Source organism: Cynocephalus volans, chromosome 3 (genome assembly GCF_027409185.1).
Source record: "Cynocephalus volans isolate mCynVol1 chromosome 3, mCynVol1.pri, whole genome shotgun sequence".
NCBI lineage: Eukaryota > Metazoa > Chordata > Mammalia > Dermoptera > Cynocephalidae > Cynocephalus > Cynocephalus volans.
This window is the reverse complement of record NC_084462.1, coordinates 65,158,102-65,177,147: the sequence shown is the minus strand read 5'-3', so window position 1 is coordinate 65,177,147 and position 19,046 is coordinate 65,158,102. Positions and strand designations below refer to the sequence as shown.

The window sequence follows — 19,046 nt, the reverse complement described above, 5'->3', positions numbered from 1 at the left end:
TTCTTAAGAATTACATATATTTACATTGTGGATATGGGATACACTTATCACAGTAGGAGCTGCTCAAATCAATCTGAATACCACCCAATCTGGGAACCTCTTCCAAGTGTTTGAGCCAGCATTACAGATAAGAGATAAGCTGTTTCTAGCTGGAGTGGCTTTGGGAAGTCCACTCTAAAATGAAGTCACCTGTTGTTGTCACTGTCCTCCTTCCCAGTTTTCTTTCTGGAGCCTGGCTTCCTTCCTTCTTTCCGGTGACTCATCAAGGAGGCTACACTCTTTAGTTCTCCATGAGGCTCCCAGGGTGGTCTGGGCTATGGGGAGGACTCCTCAGCTTGGGGGTAGACAGGTGCTCCAATTCATAGTGCCCATTCGCAGAGGCCTTGTGTGTGAGTTTCTCCTTCACACCCTCCTTCTGGCTCCTCTTGTGCTCAATAATCTGCTGGAGCTGGTGCCCAGCATATTCTGGCTTGGTGGTCAGCGGTCCAGCGGGCACAGCTACACCAAGAACATCTGACACCATGTAGGGGCGCAGCCAGCCCACCAAAGGAGTGCTTCCAGGACTATAGTGGGTCTGTTTGTGGTAGAAGAGAAGTCCATCTACCTACAAGAGGGGAAATTCGGGATCAAAATGATTTCTGGGGCCACATGATTCCAAGAGAGCCTATACACTCTTGGAATAGGCTCTCTATTCCAAGCTCTTGAGGTCCATCCTCTTTCTGGATCACTGCCAGAGGGAAAAAGAGTCCTTGCCTCTCACATGTATAGTTTCTCTAAATGAAGAAATGGCCTAGAACACTAAATTTTAGAAAATACAAGTAAAGTGCCAGCCCATAGCTCACCTGGGAGAGTGTGGTGCTAACAACAAAGCCATGGGTTCGGATCCCTATACAGGGATGGCCGGTTAGTTCACTTGGGAGAGCGTGATGCTGACAACACCAAGTCAAGGGTTAAGATCCCCTTACCGGCCATCTTTTTTTAAAAAAAAGAAAATACAAGTAAAAATAGCACTTTCCTGTTTACTGGGTACTTTCCTACCCACTTTTTTACCATCTTACCCACCATGAGGGTGTTTGAGAGATGAGGCTGCTCAGGTCAGGGAGTTCTGGGGGCCTTCCTAAAAACACACAGTGAATATGAAGAAGAAATTTAACATGACCCCAGTTCTTCTGTCCTTAAGTTCCATGCAATTTCTACTACTCAGAGGTCCCTGTAGCGGTGGATGGGCTCCATGCATGCAACAAAAAGCAGGGAATTGAACAGGCTCCTCTGAAGCACCAGACTGCTGAGCACAGAGGAAACCAGCTATCCAGAAGCCCTGCTTTCCCAGCTCTTATTGGCTGTCTAAACCTCTCCCTAAATTGTTTGCGAGCCATGTTCTGGGAAACTCAGTTTTTCTCAACGGGAAGACCTCCTACAGTCCCACATTTTCTTTTCCGTGATTCAGTGACTCATCTCTAAAAAGCATTTATTGTCACTGGGGCATAAGAGTTATAAATAAAGATGGTGTTCTTACCACCTTCTTAATTGACTCCCAGAAATGAAGGCAACTCAGCCTTTGCCATTTCCTCATTCGGGAAGCTGAGATTTTTACAGAATTATACCCACTTCAAACAAATAGTACCTGTGAGTGACTAGGCAGAATTTTAAAGGATATGATGGGCAGAGGAAAATTTGCTTGTTGAGCCTGGAGAAGGTAACTGCAGGTTCTGAGGATGACAAAAGACTGCCCAGGACTGAGAACGTGAGACTTCTGGTGCTAAAACTGGGCAAGTCCTGAGCAAGAAAGGATTAGGACTTCAAACATTTGTTAGGGTCAGTCACAGAGGCCCCTTTTTTATAACCAGCCATGGCTGTCAAACAAGGGTCCTGGTTCTCATGCTTGTAGCAGGAAGAGGCACATGAGAAGGACCCAGGAATGGAAATCCTTGAAGTTTCTCCATCTGTAAAATGAGACAGTTGGCTGAGCTGTCCTTGAAGGGCTCTTCCAGCTCTGGCATTCTGACTTATTTAGCAGGGGTGGAGCTAAGGCTCTGAAAGGCAGCAAGCACATCCCTTCCTCAGAATCAGCTCTCAGCCCTTTTCTGATGCTTTGACACAGTAAAATCAGAGGATATCTTAACACCTGGTATAACTAAGTCTCCCTGTATCCTACAGTAAAGATAATGGTTTCGTTACCTCAAAAGGGAAATCCATAGACAGCACCTTACACAGACTCTCAGGAGTACAAGGGAAATTCTTTAGTCCCACAAATTTAAACTGAAATACAAATTAGAACAAAGAATTAGTAAATGTTACAAATGATATTGGTTCTAGCAATTGGAAAGCTCTGTCAAAGAAGAAAAGATTTTAGTCTAACCCTTCCCTACCACCTTCCCCCAACCTACCCTCTGAACTACTAGGTCAGTGGTTCTTAACCTTCCCTTATATACCAGAATCTTCTGGAGAGCTTTTAAAAATTACTGATGCCCAGACCCCACCCTGAGATTCTGATTCAACTGGTCTGGGGTGGAGGGAGCCCAGGCATTTTTTTTAAGCTCTCCAGTTGACTGTGCCATGTGGTCAGGACTGAAAACCACTGTATATTCTCCTGGCTCTATGACAGCTATCCCTATTGAAGGGCTAGTGAAGCCCTTTCCCCCCAAAAAGAAGATTTTCAGACTGAAGCAATATAATAAAGTGATCAGAACTACAAACTCTAAAGTCAGATTGCCTGGGTTTGAATCCCAGCTCTGCTAATCATTTAATCTCCATATGCTTCCATTTCTCATCTGGAAAATGGGATAATAAAAGTATCTACTTCATAGGGTTGTTGTGTGGATTAAGTGAGATAATACATGTAGAGCACTTAGACCACCATCTCAGAGAGAGCAGCTCACATGTTCTCCTCTTCCTCAATACATGTTCTTCTAGGACCTACTTGATAACATCACTGAAAGTACTGATTGTATTTATTCTCCTATAACTGGTTGTCCAATTGCCTTTAAAAATTTTTGCAAGTGGGGCCAACCCGTGGCTCACTCCGGAGAGTGTGGTACTGATAACACCAAGGCCACGGGTTCGGATCCCTATATAGGGATGGCCGGTTAGCTCACTGGGTGAGCGTGGTGCTGACAACACCAAGTCAAGGGTTAAGAACCCCTTACCGGTCATCTTAAAAAAAAAAAAAAAATTTTTTTTTCAAGTGATCCAAGCAAATGCCAATCTGCAGAGCTTAGCTAATAGAATGCTGTGAAAATAACTATCACATATTTAAATCATTGAGAAGATAGCCAAGATACTTGGGCTATCATCCTGGACTGTGGCACCTTGGGGAAGGCAGTCTCCTCTTTTAAACCTATATTCTCATTTATAAAATGAAGGGACTGATTAGATGAGGGCACTCCCAGCTCTGATACAAGAGCGGTGGTTCTCCAACTGTGGTCCCTGGACCAGCAGCAGCAATACTAAAGAACTTGTTAAAAACGCAGATTTTCAGTGCCCCTCACTCCCCGACTCACAAACCTTGGGGGTGCGGCCTAAGAGTCTATGCTTTACCAAGCCTCCAGGTGACGCTGATGCATGCTAAAGTTTGAGAACCGGGCCGAGCCCATGGCGCACTCGGGAGAGTGCAGCGCTGGGAGCGCGGCGACGCTCCCGCCGCGGGTTCGGATCCTATATAGGAATGGCCGGTGCACTCACTGGCTGAGTGCCGGTCACGAAAAAGACAAAAAAAAAATAAAAATAAAAAAAAATAAAGTTTGAGAACCACTGGACTAGAATTCTAAATAGCATTATTAATAAAAGTAGTAGCATTTTATATCAACCATTCTTTGTTGAGCACCTACCATAAGTATTATTCCAGAAGAAGTTGTGTATTTTTATCATTTGGTCCTTATAACAACCTCGTAAATTAGATGTTATTAACCCTGTTTTACAGATAAAAAAAACTAAGGCCAAATGAGGTTATTAACTTAACCTAGTAATTATTAAAGCCAAAAATGAAATTCAGATCTGGATGACTGTTAAGCCCACACTCTGTCATTCTAATCCCAGGCCTTACGGGATTGAGCTTGGTTTTCTCTCCCAGTCCTTCTTCTTCTGGTAACTTTGAATGCATCCAGTAGAATCGGAAATCGGTCTGCCACAGAGAAGAGAAGTAGAAAGATGAAATACTTCTCATCTCGAACTCTAACATCAACAAAAACACCCATTCTAAATAGCCTGACTTACAAAGACCTAAGCCCTTTTGTCATTACTTATAAAATCTTTGAAGTTTTTTTAAAAAATCCAGTAGAACTATTAATAGCAGAGCCTACATTTATCATTCAAGACCTTCTTTGTGTCAGGCTCCATGCGAAGCGCTTTAAACACATAATCTTATTAGTTGTTAACCACCCTCTGGGAGTTGTATTATCATTATCTCCATTTTACAGGTGAGGACCTTGAGGTTCAGAGAGGTTAAGTCACTTGCCTGGTACACAAAGAAAATACTGTAGGACCCAGGACTGTCCAATTCCAAAGTACATTATGTTAGCCCCTTTGTTTTATTTTAATCCTGAGTATTAGAAATTACTATACAGTTACTTTTCATAAATTTCCTAAACTACTTTATTCTCTGAATTATTGATATGTACCATTCTGTAGTTATTTAGGGACTTTTCATTCCTTTAAATTATTTTGTTTTTGGAAACTTAAAAAAACACGCATATAGTCTTTTCATTATATTATTAAAATATGGGCGGTTTTAGTTACCAAATTTGTTTGTTGTGAATGCATGTTATAAAACACCCTTCAACAGAATTAAAGGAAAATATGTTCTGGATTGAATTTATGTTCTGAGTTGTAGACTTGGCTCTGCACTTGGGCAACATACTTAACATCTATGGCTTTCAGCTTCCATATCTATATGATGAGAATAATAGTATTTACTTTATAGGGTTGTTGCAAGGGATTCAATGAGATAATGTCCACCAAGAGCTTAGCAATGGAAATCTTGACTGTTATTTTTTGAATGAGGTGTACTTTAGAATTCTGAAGCACCAACACCTGGTAATGTGGTAATGGCTAAGGAAAGAACCAACTTATGGTGACAACTCCTGATACTCACACTTGAGCCTGCAGGAAGGTCACCTGGAAACTTGTTTAAACTTAATCCCCATCCCCACAGCTTCTGACTTAGCAGGTCTGAGAATGTGCATGTCCAACAATTTTCTGATACACCTGGTCTGGTGACCACACATTGAGAATCAGTATAATAAACTGACAGAGAGCAAAAGGAAGTACATAAAACCACCAACATATTCTGGGACAATGATGGGGGGACTGTTGCTAACAGAAATGGTGACCTGTGGGGCTGAGCCTGCCTCACTCTGATGACTGCTGTTTTCCACCCATTAGAATCAACTATGTGAGCAAAACACTGGGGAAGGTGAACTAGAAGGGAAAATATCGGGGCCTCTCCTTACCTGAAAAGTCTCCTTCTAGAGCCAGCCTTTGAGATTTGAGGCTTCGTGTCATACCAGGGAGGCCCATTTTCAGGGTCAGGATGTGGTTGGTGAAGGAGCGGAGGTTGTAGGAGTCTATCTGATGGTGCTTTACATTCCACCTTCTCTTCCTGGTGCTACCTGTACAAGATGGTATCCCCCTTGCCCCACAATCTTCCCTGCCAGCAATCCTCTCATACTCTGGAGGTGAGGGGGTGGCTGCAGCTGCTACAAAGTCCCAGCCTACACCTCTGCTGTTTCTCTCTCTTTCCTCCTCGCAAGAATGGCTGTACTTTCCTTAGTTCCTATTTCTTTTTTAAAATTAAGCTAATTTAAACACACTCAAAGATGCAGGGAGCATTAGATAATGTTCTTGATATACCACATCCTGTACACACCAAGAAATTGGTCACAAACCAAACCCACATGCTGAGCCACTTTCCTAGGAGGAGAGAAGACAGGAAAAGACATGAGGGAGTATCAATCCTCACCTGGCAGTCATAAAAAGGGTGTCCCCGCCAGCACATCACATCTAGAACGTAGTAGGTCTGGTTCACCTCACTGTAAATGCAATCTAGAATGGTGTAGTCTGGGGACACAAAACAGGAAGTCAGTACAGGTTTCCCCTTCCAACCAGGGTTCCCCCCACCACAATCTAGGGAGCTCCATCTTAGAGGCTCAAGCCCAACAATCCTTGACACTTGCCACAATCACCAGCACTAAGGACTAAGGACTCATTATGGAGAGAGTTCTTCTTGGCTCTCTCTGGCTACCTCATATAGTTTAAGGGTGACGCCAGGTAGGACAGCACAAGAGAGATCAAGGTAACCCTTATGTCTAGTGGGAATTCTGAACTTTTAGATAAATTGGGACATTTACTGACTTGAGAGAAGCTTAAGTTTAAAAACAAGTAGTCTTTCATTTTAGTTTATAACTACGTTTTGATTCTTTTTTTTTTTTTTTTTTTTTGGTGGCTGGCTGGTAGTACAGGGATCTGAACCCTTGACCTTGGTGTTATAACACTGTGCTCTAACCAACTGAGCTAACTGGCCAGTCCTACAACTAGTTTTTGAGTTCCTACCATAGGCACTGTGTCATGTGGGGAATACTAACTATAAGTAGTCCCTTCCTTTAAGGAAGTTACAATCCAGTTAAGGAGATAAGATGATCATAGAGGAAAGAATCAAGAGCTGAATTATATAGCACACAATAAAAGCAACAGAAGTTCTAGAAAGAGAGATTGGAGCAGCAGGAAATGCTTCATGGAAGACATGCTATATAAACAGTCTTCCGGGATCAGGAAGATTTAAATAACAGGGCAGAGAGGAGGAGGGAGGGCATTTCAGATCTGATTACTGAAGTGGCATGAGCAAAGGCCTAGAGGCAGAATGAAGTGGGTACATGTGGAGAGCAAGGAGGCAAGCCAGCTCAACAGAGGGTGGGTATGGGGAGTAAGGAAAGACACAAGGACGGGTAGGGCAAAGCCTGCATGTGCCAGATAATAAAAGCTGATAGGGAAGTTTGGGCTCAGTACAGAGGGCATGAGGAAGCACTAAGGGAGCCTGAGTCAGCAGAGAAGAGAGCAGAGTTTGGGCCCAGCTCTGCCAATTCCTTGCTGAATGACTGTGGGCAAGTTATTTAACCTCCATACCATAGTCTGCTTAGCTAAGCCCAGGTGGGAGGGAGAAGCTAAGGTTAGGACAAAGATAAAGGAGAAAAGGAAATTTGTCAGAGAAGCCCCAGCAACAGCTAACTGTACCATTATACTTGGCATTCTCTCAGGGACATTTCCCCCAAAACTTCATCTATTATCTCATAATGAAAGTCCAAAAGTATGTTGACCTTAATTCAGGGATTTACAGCCCAGCAGGCCTCACAGGGCTGCATCTATGCTACAAGTGAGAAGGCCTGACCTTGAAGGGGAGGATGGGATGAGTCCAGGGGCCAGGATGGTGTCTATACATAGCTTCAAAGGTATGCTTTCAAAGGGGGTCTTCATTTTTCTTTCTTTCTTTCTTTTTTGGCAGAAGTGTTTTCCTTTCTTTTGTGGGGGGCAGCTGGCTGGTAATAGGGATCGAACCCTGGACCATGGTGTTATCAACACCACGCTCTAATCACCTGAGCTAACTGGTCAGCCTTTTTTTTTTTTTTTTTTTTAAAGGCTAGTCAAGTGAAGCAGTGGGAGTGGAGAAGGAACAAAGAAATCTGTAAGTGGTTGTGATCAATTAGTTGTACACACCATGGCACTTGGATGGCCTCAAAGTGGGTCTTTAAAACAACTAACTCTGTCTTTTACTGATAATAAAACTTAATAAATAGACATTTCATGTAGGTACCTTTTGCCGTTGTTGAGTTTCGCCTATTGCCTCCTGGCAGAAGGGAAGGAAACCTGTTGACACAGTAGCCACTCTTGGTGTAGGCACTGGTAGAACCCTGTGTGGAGAGTCACCATTCTTGTGAGGCATCCAGGCCCCCCCACCCTCCTGCTTCTCATTCTGCAGGGAGTCAGCAGCCCAAAGAGGGAGCTCAACAAATCTTTCCTGAAGGAAAGTGTTTCAAGCCCCATTCCAGGCACAACGTGTGTGGCAGATAAGGAAAATAGAGCACGAAGAATCTCTCCATTACAGACCAGGCCTACTGGCATGGGGGCAGGAGGCAGCTACTCACCCTGGAGGCCACGATAAGAGCTCTTTTTCCAATAGGACACACGACCACAATCCATTCCTGCCCCAAATCTGAAGGAACGTCAATTAACCACTCAGACAGCATCAACTGGGAACACAAAAAACAGTGTTAACAGTGGCCGGTTAGCTCAGCTGTTTAGAATGCAGCCTTGTAACATCAAGGTCATGGGTCTGGATCCCTGCATTGGCCAGCTGCCAAAAATAAAAACGGTGTTAGAGATCAGCAGGGGTATGCTACTTGAATGTTTACGAAGACAAAGCATTCATGTCCTACATATATAATAAAAATGTGAGTGAAAGAATGAGGGCAGACAAAGCTGACAACAGGCCCTCCACCCACATGGTCTCAGCAGTCAGGCCCATCTCCTGCACAAGCGACAGGATGAAGGCCGCTCACTGAACTTCAGCTTTTCTCATGCCTGTCATCATCTGTATCCACACCAACCTCACTACCTCACTTCCTATATCAGGGTGGTGGGACCCTCTTCCTTTCCTTACCTTGTCCACCTCCTACTATTATCATAGCTATTACATTCTAGGAGCTATACCTCAGAGATAAGTAAGGTCGCTGACCTTGAGATGCTCTTAGCTCAGACCATCATTTCCCAAACTGACGTCCCAAATATTGTACTAAAGGATGTTAGGAAATCTGCCTTAAAACAAACAAATGAACAACAAAAAAAACCCAAGCTGTTGTGAAATTAATTTGGGAAAATGAACTCTTCCAGTCATAGTCTCACCCATCCATATAAAGGCTTCGTTCCATCAATTAATCCCTCCCACTGAATCTTTCACCTCTGTTTCCCCTTAGACACTCATCCTGCAATCTTAAAAAACAACCAAAAAAACCTTTGTTATTTGGCATTTCTGTGAAGTATTCCACATTCTCCTATTTTTTAAAACTATTTAATATTTTTTGATGCTGCTTCCCACCCATTGACACCCTCAGTCCAGAATTGTTACCCAGCAGCCCTGCTAAAGGCTATCAGTGACCTCCTCGCTGCCAAATCAGTCTCTTCCCTCACCTCCTCCCTAGCTTCCCCTCTCCACTCCCTGCTCTGTGTGATGCTTCCAGACATATCTTCCTTCTAGACGCATGTTCCCTTGGCCCCGTGACACAGTGCTATTCTGTTTTTTCCTCTAATCATTTCTCCTGACTCTCCCCTAAAACATGTAATCTTCGGGGGGCTGATATAGTTCCCCCTTCTCTCTTAGATGCTGTCTCCTTAGGAGTGGATCTCATCTACAGCTTTACCGGTCACTTCCAAGAGTATGACCCCTAATTCTTCATCTCCAGACTTCTCTCCCCTTTCCTCTAGACCTATTCGCCAGCTGTCCACTTGGTACCTCTTTTACTGCTTGTCCTCTCTGTACCTTAAACTCAGTACATCCTGAACAAGATTCACTACCTCCTGTTGCCCAAGTACTTCCCACCCCGAAATAGCCACCCTTCTCTTTCTGTATCTCGTGATCCTGTTAATAGCATTGCCACTCTCTCTGTTACTGCATCTTAAATTCAAGTCATAACCAACCCTTCCTTACAGAATGATAGTAATATAACACCAAAAGCATAAGGAACAAAATTAAAAATAGATAAATTCTACTACATCAGAATTAAAAACTCTTGGGCTGGCTGGTTAGCTTACTGACAGTATGGTGCTGGTAACAACAAGGTCACAGGTTCAGATCCCCATACCAGCCAGCCACCCCCGACCAAAAAAATTAAAAACTCTTGTGTGCTGCCAATACAACCAAGAAAGTGAAAAGACAACCCAAAGAATGGAAGAAAATATTTGCAAATCACACATATGATAAGGGACTTGTATCTAGAATACATTTTTAAAAACCTCTACAATTCAATAACAAAAAGACAAATAATTTAAAAATTGGCAAAGGATTTAAATAGGCATTTCTCCAAAGAAGATATACAAATGGCTGATAAGCACATAAAAATATGCTCAATATCATTAGTTACTAGGGAAATGCAAATCAAAACCACAATATACCACCTCACACCCACTAGCAAGCCTATACTTTTTTTTTTCTTTCTTTCTTTGGTGGCTGGTCAATAAGAGAATCCGAACCTTTGACCATGGTGTAGAGAACACCGCACTCTAATTAACTGAGCTAACTGGCCAGCCCTATGGCAATACTTAAAAGGACAGATAATAACAAATGTTGACAAATATGTGGAGAAATTGGAACATTCATACATTGCTGATGGGAATGTAAAAGGGTATAGGCACTTTGGAAAAGAGTCTAGCAGTTCCTCAAAAGGTTAAACTTACTTATCATGTGACCCAGCAATTCTACTTCTAAGTCCATACACAAGAGAAATGAAAATGTATGTTCACACAAAAACTTGCACATACACATTCACAGCATCATTATTCATCATAGCCCAGAGTAGAAGCAACTGAAATGGCCATCAACTGAGAATGAATAAAATGTAGTATATCCATACAATGGAATATTATCTGAGAATAAAAAAGAGTGATACATGCTACAATATGGATGAACCTTAAAAACTTATGTTAGGCTAGCCATTTAGCTTAGCTGGTTAGAGCACAGTGTTATAACACCAAGGTCAAGGGTTCAAATCCCCACACCAGCCAGCCACCCTGCCCACAAAAAAATTAAAAACCAACAATTTTATGTTAAGTGAAAAAAGGAAAGGAAAACAACAACAAAAACAAACAAAAACCTTTAAGTAAAAGAAGCCAGTCACAACAGGACACATACTGCATGATTCCATTTACACGATATGTCCAGAGTAGGAAAATGCACAGGCGCAGACATTAGATTAGTGGTTACCAGGGGCTGAGGGGAAGACGGAATGGGGAGTGACCGCTAATGAGTATGGGGTTTTGGGGGTGGTGAAAATGTTCTAGCCGAGCCCGTGGCGCACTTGGTAGAGTGCTGCGGCGGGAGCGTGTGCTGCGCTGGGAGCGCGGCACGCTCCCGCCGCGGGTTCGGATCCTATATAAGAATGACTGGTACACTCACTGGCTGAGTGCCGGTCACGAAAAAAAAAAAAACAAAAAACAAAAAAAAAGTTCTAAAATTGAGTAGTGGTGACAGTTGCACAGATCTGTGAATATACTAAAAAAGACCATGTGAACTGTGTACTATAAATAGGTGAATTGTGTGGTATGTGAATTATATCTCAGTATAATTGTTTAAAAAAACAGTAGTAGCAGCTAATACTTGGGGGGCACTTATTATGGGCTCTGGGCTAGGTATTTAAGGTACACTAGCTCATTTAGTCCTTCTAACAATCCTATGAGATAAGTACTATTACTATCACCCATTTTACAGGTAAGAAACCAGGGACTTAGTGGTTAAGTAACTTGCTCAAGGTCAATACACAGCCTGACTTTGAGGGCAGGTCTATGTGACCTCGGAGTTTAAATATTTAATCACTTTTCATACTGCCTCTCCTATCTAATCCACTGCCAAGTTCTTTCATTCTATCTAGCAACATTTCTCACAGTCATGACCTCTTTTCCTTCCCACTTTCAGGCACCTGTCATCAAATAGTTTTGGCAACCCAAATCTCCCCAGCAGCCTCTTTCTCCTTCAGCCCCTTCTGCACACTGCTGAGGAAGTCATCACAGGAAGCCCCAATTCTGTCCCTGGCTTAAAAATTCTCAGTGGTTCCCCACAATCTGAACATAGTCTAAAGCCCTGCACATATTTTTGAGGCCCTTTACATCTCTTCTGCTGTACTGCCCCCAACTCTATGCTGCTCCGTCTTTACTAGCCTGCAAAATGCTCCTGAATGTACCATATACTCCTTTCCCACTTCTGAGTTCTTGCTCAGCCTGTTCTTGCTTTCTGGAATGCTCTGCACCTCTGTCTATCAATATCACCCTTCTAGGCTGCCTCCTCCTTCATTAACCCTTCTATGATTTCACACCCCTGCTTCTTCCTGGTTGGAAGGAATCTGTTTCTTATAGCAAAAATCATATACTTCACTTATTCCAAAAGTGCAGGGGCTAGGGCCGAGCCCATGGCGCACTTGGTAGAGTGCGGCGCTGGGAGCGCTGCGACGCTCCCGCCGCGGGTTCGGATCCTATATAGGAATGGCCGGTGCACTCACTGGCTGAGTACCAGTCACGAAAAAGACAAAAAAAAAAAAAAAAAAAAGTGCAGGGGCTATTTCTGGTCCATGTCTATCTTCCCCACAGCATAGCCTAGTTTAACACAGAGCAGGTCCTTCAACAATGCTTGCTGAATAGGACTGAATTGTCCTTTGTCACAGAAAATATTATCTGTGCTGTATTTGAGGCAGAGAAAGGGGACTGGTGGTGGTGGGGGTGCACCTAAGAACCATATTCTAGAGGCAGAGGATTCTGAGGTGACAAGAAACTGGGGTTCCAGAGACCCCTGCCCCCGACTTGGACCCATACCCTGCTTTCTGGAATACCTGGACTGCATGGAGAACAACAACAGTCTCCATGCCCACCTTCTCTATAGTACCACAAGCCATGTTAGCTTCCTCTCTGGATCTAACAGTGCATTTAGTCAAGTTTGTTATAGCCTCAACCTCACCTTGGCCAACAGGCTGGCCTGGGGTGGATGGGCAGTCTCACTTTATTCAAGGGCAGCTGTACTTCCCCACCTGCCACCACCTGATCGTGAAGATCCAAGACTGGCTTTATAGCATATACCTGGGAAAGACTATCAACCAAGGAAGTAGGGGGGCAGTGCTGGGCTGGGCAGGCCCAATCCGGAACAGCAGGGCAGTGACTACTAAAACAATGACAAGGACGTGGAGTCTGTTATTATATCAGTAGCTCAGGAGTTTTCTGCAGTGGGTTGGCAACCTCTGTTAACAGCATGGGTAGACTCCATCAGTGATTCCCAGTCAGTGATTCCCACAGCACTGCCGCCACCTCCTCTCTTCATGGCAGCACTTATTTCAGTAGGCTTTGACCACACAGTAAAGAGAGTGAGACTGGTTGGGTCTAATCATCTCTGGACCACTCACTTGATTAGCATAGCGTTTTGGTAACTTCTTGCCAATGTCAATGTCCATTTCATCATCTTTCTTATCTTCTTCCTCACTCTCCATCCCTGTCCAGTCATCTTCAGCCAGTCTTCTGGCATGGTTCACATAATCCAGCCGCTTGCTGGAGAAAAAAAGGCATAAGAAAAGGTCTTCATGACTTTTAGGAAGACACACTACAATGCGACAGATTACATTTAATTCAAAGGCTCCAAATTTGGAAGCAAGTTGGAGAATCTGGTGAGAATAATAAATTGACAGAATTTCCTTTGCAAGGCTAAACTAGTGACCATTACGGGGCCGGTCTGTGGCTCACTTGGGAGAGTGTGGTGCTGATAACACCAAGGCCACAGGTTCGGATCCCTATATAGGGATGGCCGGTTAGCTCACTTGGGAGAGCATGGTGCTGACAATACCAAGTCAAGGGTTAAGATCTCCTTACCAGTCATCTTTAAAAAAAAAAAAAAAAAAAAAAAAAACAAAGAAAAATAAATAAGTAAATAAACTGGTGACCATTTCCACACAGATCCTAAATAGGGAACCCCTCTCTCTCTGAACACACTCAGCCATCCTCAGAGTTTCCTAAGAATGGGTAAAGTAAAATATTTAAAGGAATTTCCAAGGTTCACTAGCTGGAAAGGCTGACCCCACCCCACCCTAGACCCCATCCCACCTTACCCCACTCCAGATCCCACCCCTACCCCAGGTAAGAGTTGACACTTCCCTCCCTAGCAGATGCCTCGTCTGAAGACCCCAGGGATGAAAGAGAAGAAACACTGAGATGCAGTGAGAAGTCTAAAACAAGGACAGCTCTGGGGCTTTCCACTTCCCACAGCTTTCTGAGGAGAAGCCAGGCCTCTCTCCAAATCCTGTCTAACTTTCAAAAAAGACCACTTAGTTTACAATTTAATTTTTTACTTATATGTTTCCCTTTATCTTTTTTTCTTTTTTTGGTGGCTGGTTGGGGTTCCAAACCCTTCACCTTGGTGTTAGACCACCACATTCTAACCAACTGACCTAACCAGCCAGCACCCCCCCCCCTTTTTTTAAACTATGTATTCCAGAAAATTTGGGAAATTGAGAAGGAAGAAAAAGAGTGTTTTCGAACCTAATTGTTCCAAAGTGATTTGGAAATACCATATAACCTCCTATGCTTGATTTCCTCCTAAGGCAAGAATTCAACCACTGAGGCAGTGACACCAAAACAGCTGGTTTCTTCCTAAACACATGCAACAAGTGCACATTCACATAAAGGTGCACACCACAGAGAACATATGAATGCACAATGATCTTTTATTTAAAAATAAAGGAGAGCTGGTGTACTGGTTCGTATGCAAAAGGATGAGTGTCTATGGTTATTTCCCAGTTGTTATTTGTCACCTGTAGAGAAGGAAACTACCCAGATGTTCATCAGTAGGTGACTAGTTAGATTACATTATGAACTATCTATTCAATGGAATATCTGGCACCATAAAACAGGAATGTTGTGGCACTTTATGAACTGATATAGAACCTCTCCAAAAAACCACTATTAAATGTGCAGAACAGTGTATAGTACACTACTACTTGTGTTAAAAAAAGAGGGGGGGTCTAGTAAGTTAGCTCGTTGGTTAGGGCACAGTGTTATAACACCAATATCAAGGGTTCAGATCCCCACACCGGCCAGCTCCCCCCGCAAAAGGTTATGCATACATACAACCACACACACCACACACTTGCTCATATCTGCACAGAATATCTTTGGAAAGATATGCAAGAAACTAACACAGAAGTGGAACTGCATGGCTAAGGGACAGAATTCGGAGGAATATTTTTCACCATATACTCCTCTCTATTTTGAACTTTTAACCATATGAATATATTTCCTATTCCAAAATAATTAATTATAATCTTAAAAAGGGGAGGGGGGAGAGGAGTAATCTGGGAATGTGATCTGCAAGCAACCCAGAGGCTGTAGAGAACCATCTCTGTTAAATATATCCAGTGATGCAGCAGTGGGCAAAATGAAGACTGCATGGAAACTGTGCAGCTGTTAATAGTTTTTCCTAATCCCTGTTCCTTAATTTATGACCCAGAAGAGGCCCATGCTGCACTTGAGAATTAAAGGACAGGACCTACGTTCAGAGCAGCTCAGCCTCAAACACTCCTATCCTGTTCTCTTTCCCTGTTTGTTCATCTTGGCATTTAGAATTAAGTATACAGAAGACATTTCCTCAGATTCCCTGTGGAATTATTTGTCTTGAACTCCCAAGGGCTCCACAGAAACATTTGGGCTGAAGGCAGACGGGAAGACCACACCAATACAAGAATTCAGAGTGTGGAGAAGCCACATATAAGCAACCCAAGGAATGTGGGGAGTGGAAGTCTGGGCGTGGCTTCACAAGTCCCTACATTACAAAGCTCAGTACTGCTGCCAGGAGAAAAAGAAAAATTTAACCAATAATTGTGCTTTTGCTTTCAAACTTTAATGTCTCCCTACTTCCTCACCTTTCCTAAGGTCTGGGTATAAGGGATGACTACCTATGCCGGAATTTACCCCGCACAATCTTGTGAGCAGGAAGATTAATGTACAATGGGTCTACTTTGAAGGAGGTTCTGTAGAGACAAGCCTAGAACCTCCTGAATGGTTCACGGCTCCCCGCCTGAAGAAAGAAGCCAAGGAGTTAAAACATCCTTACGATTTCTGCAGTTCCAGTAACCGGCGTCGCCGCTCACTCTGCTCCAAGGAACAGTACTTGGACTTGTACTGGGACAGGCGGGGGTGTGGGGCAGCTGTGCTGTTCAGATCTTGAGACACAGAAAAGCTATTAGCCAGGGCTTGACTCAGCTCTTCCATCTTCCCTACAAAGGAAAACATAAGAAAATGGTTCATTCATTTCATATCATCTCCTTGTATAAGCAGTTATGATGGCTACATTCCTAAAAAACCTCACTTAATCCAAAATCATAATTGTTTCCATGGGAAAAAAAGTTAAAGGGTAAATGAGTTACATATTAGCAATAATGTTATTTCCTACAGATATTTCAGTAATCATTTTGATAACTTTGAGTTTAATGATAAAACTTAAACATCAATCACTAATTCACCCCATAACTGAATCTTTTTCTTTTTGTTAAATATCACCATGAGCCCTGTCATTAATTCCTTACCACCACTGACATCTAGTGATGTGATCAAGCATCTAATTTCTTCCAGAGTGATTCTAAATAGCCATCACTCAAAAACTAATATAACTCTCTGTTGCAAATTTTATCCAATTGTTTGTTTAATTCTCAAATAAGAAATTTAACTCATATTAAGAAAATTTAGCTCCAGGAGAATACTGGTTCTGGAGCCCCTGGAAGACAGGAGGAGGCAAAAAACCCAAACATGGCAATTACTTTCTCATTTTATAGTTTTGTTTTATCATGTACTTTTGGGTGGGCAGAAGGAAGGTTTCAGGGCTACCTATGTGGGACTCACTTGTAAAAGAGCTAGGATGTGAAAGGCTTTCTAACAGGTAACAGCAGCTGCTCCAGGAATGTGAAGGACTTACATGTAGTATGGTACGTTAGGGAGACAGGGAATAGATGTCATATTGGAGACAGACTATCCAGGAGGGCACTAAGGAATGGGAGTGGAGAGAGGGTGAATCCACACTTCATTCACAGTCCTGTGAATGAAGGTATAAGGTAAGGCACAAGGACTCACCCAACGGTTAAAGGTGTGCCTCAGACTCAAGAGGAACATTTATGAGAAATCTGACTCACACAGATGTGCTGGCCCAATCCTTTAGTTCTAGTGTAAACCAGAGGGTACCTCCAGTGCTTAAACTCTTTTGGGTCCCAGGTCAGGTCCCTGTGCTCTGAGTACCAAAATCGACAGGTTCATCCCAGACCCTCCATTGTTAAAAATACAACTAGAGCTGGCCAGTTAGCTCACTTGGTTACAGTGCAGTGTTATAACATCAAGTCAAGGGTTTGGATCCGTGTACTGGCCAGCCACCAAAAAAAATTAATTAATTAATTATATTAAATAAAAAATACAACTCCATAGGCCTCTACTTGGCCAATTAGTTACTTTCCATTGTGCACCTGAAGTCAGGTTTTTTTCTTAATTTGAAGCATTAGATGATTTTTTTAACCTGAAAGGAACTTTTCAAAAATTATTGTTAAATACACATAACATGAAATTCACCATCTTAACTTTTTTTTATTATTTATTTTTTAATTTTTTAATTTTTTGCAGCTGGCCAGTACAGGGATCTGAACCCAAGACCTTGGGGTTATAAGGATTGCTCTAACCAACTAAGCTTAACTATTTTTAAATGTGAGTTCTGTAGTGTTAAGTACATCTTTTCATCTTCCACGACTGAACCTCTACACCCTTTAAACATGAAAGGAACTTTTTCGTAGTAGATAAGATTAACATATTATTAATATGAACCTAAGGTGTGTCTTAAAATATGTGTAATACAACCAGGGTGGCCATAGTGGATGATGGTTGAGGCTCTGTAATGAGTACATATACATATAGGTATGCTAAACAAACAAACCATCCATAATAGTATGATATTTTTCTCTACTTTTCTGTAAGTTTGAAAACTTCCATAATAACATTTTAAAATAATTCATTATGTCTTCGGTTCACCAAAGTAATGACCAAATCTAAAGCACCTTTATTAGGCCTTATCATGCTTTAATCTCGGGGTGTGCTCCCACTCTACCAAGAACCACAAAATCCTTAAATCTGATGCTTTAGGTACTGGGGCAGCTCCTTGTTCTTCATGGCTGCTCTTGGCTGGCTCCTACTCTTTCAATCTGTTCCTTAGAGGATGCTGTCTCCGAGTGTTCTGACCTTAGCTCATGTGGTCTTCTCCTCCCCCTGTACCCACCCCTCTAACTCGGCAAGTGCGACCCGCCCAGGGCCCTCCCCGGCGCTCCAGACCCCCCCCCCGCCCTCTCCCCTCCCCTCCCCCTCCGCTGCCTCTTTCTACTCCTGCATCCCCCAGCTTGGATGGAGGCGTGCTCCGCGTCTTCCTGCCCCCACCTGCCGGGCGTCAGCCCTGTGGATTCTACCTGCTCCACTGGGCCGTCCTTCCCACCACCGCCCCGCACTGCCATTCTCTACGGATGGGGTTATCCAGGCCTTGCATGATTCGTCCCTCCCCCACAAAAAAGTCCCTGAGGGTCCTGGCCGGACAGCTTGGAACAGAAGAGCGGAAACGCGCCCGAGGGGAGTCCCCGGCCTGGTTCTGCCACTACAGATGACACCCCCGGAGGCCGGAGTGCGGGGCCGGCCAGAGGGAGTCACAGCCCGGCGCCGAGTGGCAGCTCGGGAGCCGGCGGGGTCAGGGCTCGAACCCAGCACTCACCCGACCGAGGTGACAGTTGCACGCACCACCGCCGCCGCCGCCGCCGCCGCCGCCGCCGAAGGCCGACCAATCACTTGCCCTGGGAGAGCAAGGCCCGCCCCCTTGGCCGCTGTAGCGCAGCCGAGCCCACAGGCCTCGCGCGCGGAGTTTCCGGGCCTTCGAGTTGTCGCGAACGCCAGTTCGGTAGCCTGTTGGCCGTTACTTCCGCCCTCAACGGCTGGGGCTTTTCCCGTCGGCCAGAGTCCTCCAGTTTTGCGTGCACTGTCCGGGACCCCTCCTGCAAGATGGCTTGGCAAGGCCGAGACCCCTCTCCTAAGCACAAGCTTCTCGGAACTTCGTTCGACAACAGGAGGAAGCCTGATCCCGGGGCCGGGCATTCAAGGCCCTCCAGGCTTAGGTCCTGCCGCCTCCCCCAGACCAGCTCAGTCCTTAGGGCTGCACCAACAGTCCGTTTCTTGTCCTGTGCCCGTGCTCTTGTAGTGCAGTGCCAGTTGCCTGGATGGCTCCGCCCGACCCCTCACACCCCAAGTTT

At 44.0% G+C, this 19,046-nt stretch overlaps 1 protein-coding gene across 1 annotated transcript; it reads right to left on the bottom strand.

Moving 5' to 3' along the window:
* SNUPN (snurportin 1) lies at nucleotides 1-18,569 on the bottom strand. Its single transcript, XM_063091184.1, has 9 exons — nucleotides 18,515-18,569; nucleotides 15,839-16,001; nucleotides 13,143-13,284; nucleotides 8,133-8,237; nucleotides 7,802-7,898; nucleotides 5,957-6,054; nucleotides 4,043-4,120; nucleotides 2,179-2,259; nucleotides 1-604 (listed from the first exon to the last, which is right to left on the bottom strand). The coding sequence occupies exons 2-9, from the start codon at nucleotides 15,994-15,996 to the stop codon at nucleotides 281-283; spliced, it is 1,083 nt and encodes a 360-aa protein (XP_062947254.1). The 5' UTR covers nucleotides 15,997-16,001; nucleotides 18,515-18,569; the 3' UTR covers nucleotides 1-280.
* Nucleotides 18,570-19,046: the final 477 nt, after the last annotated feature.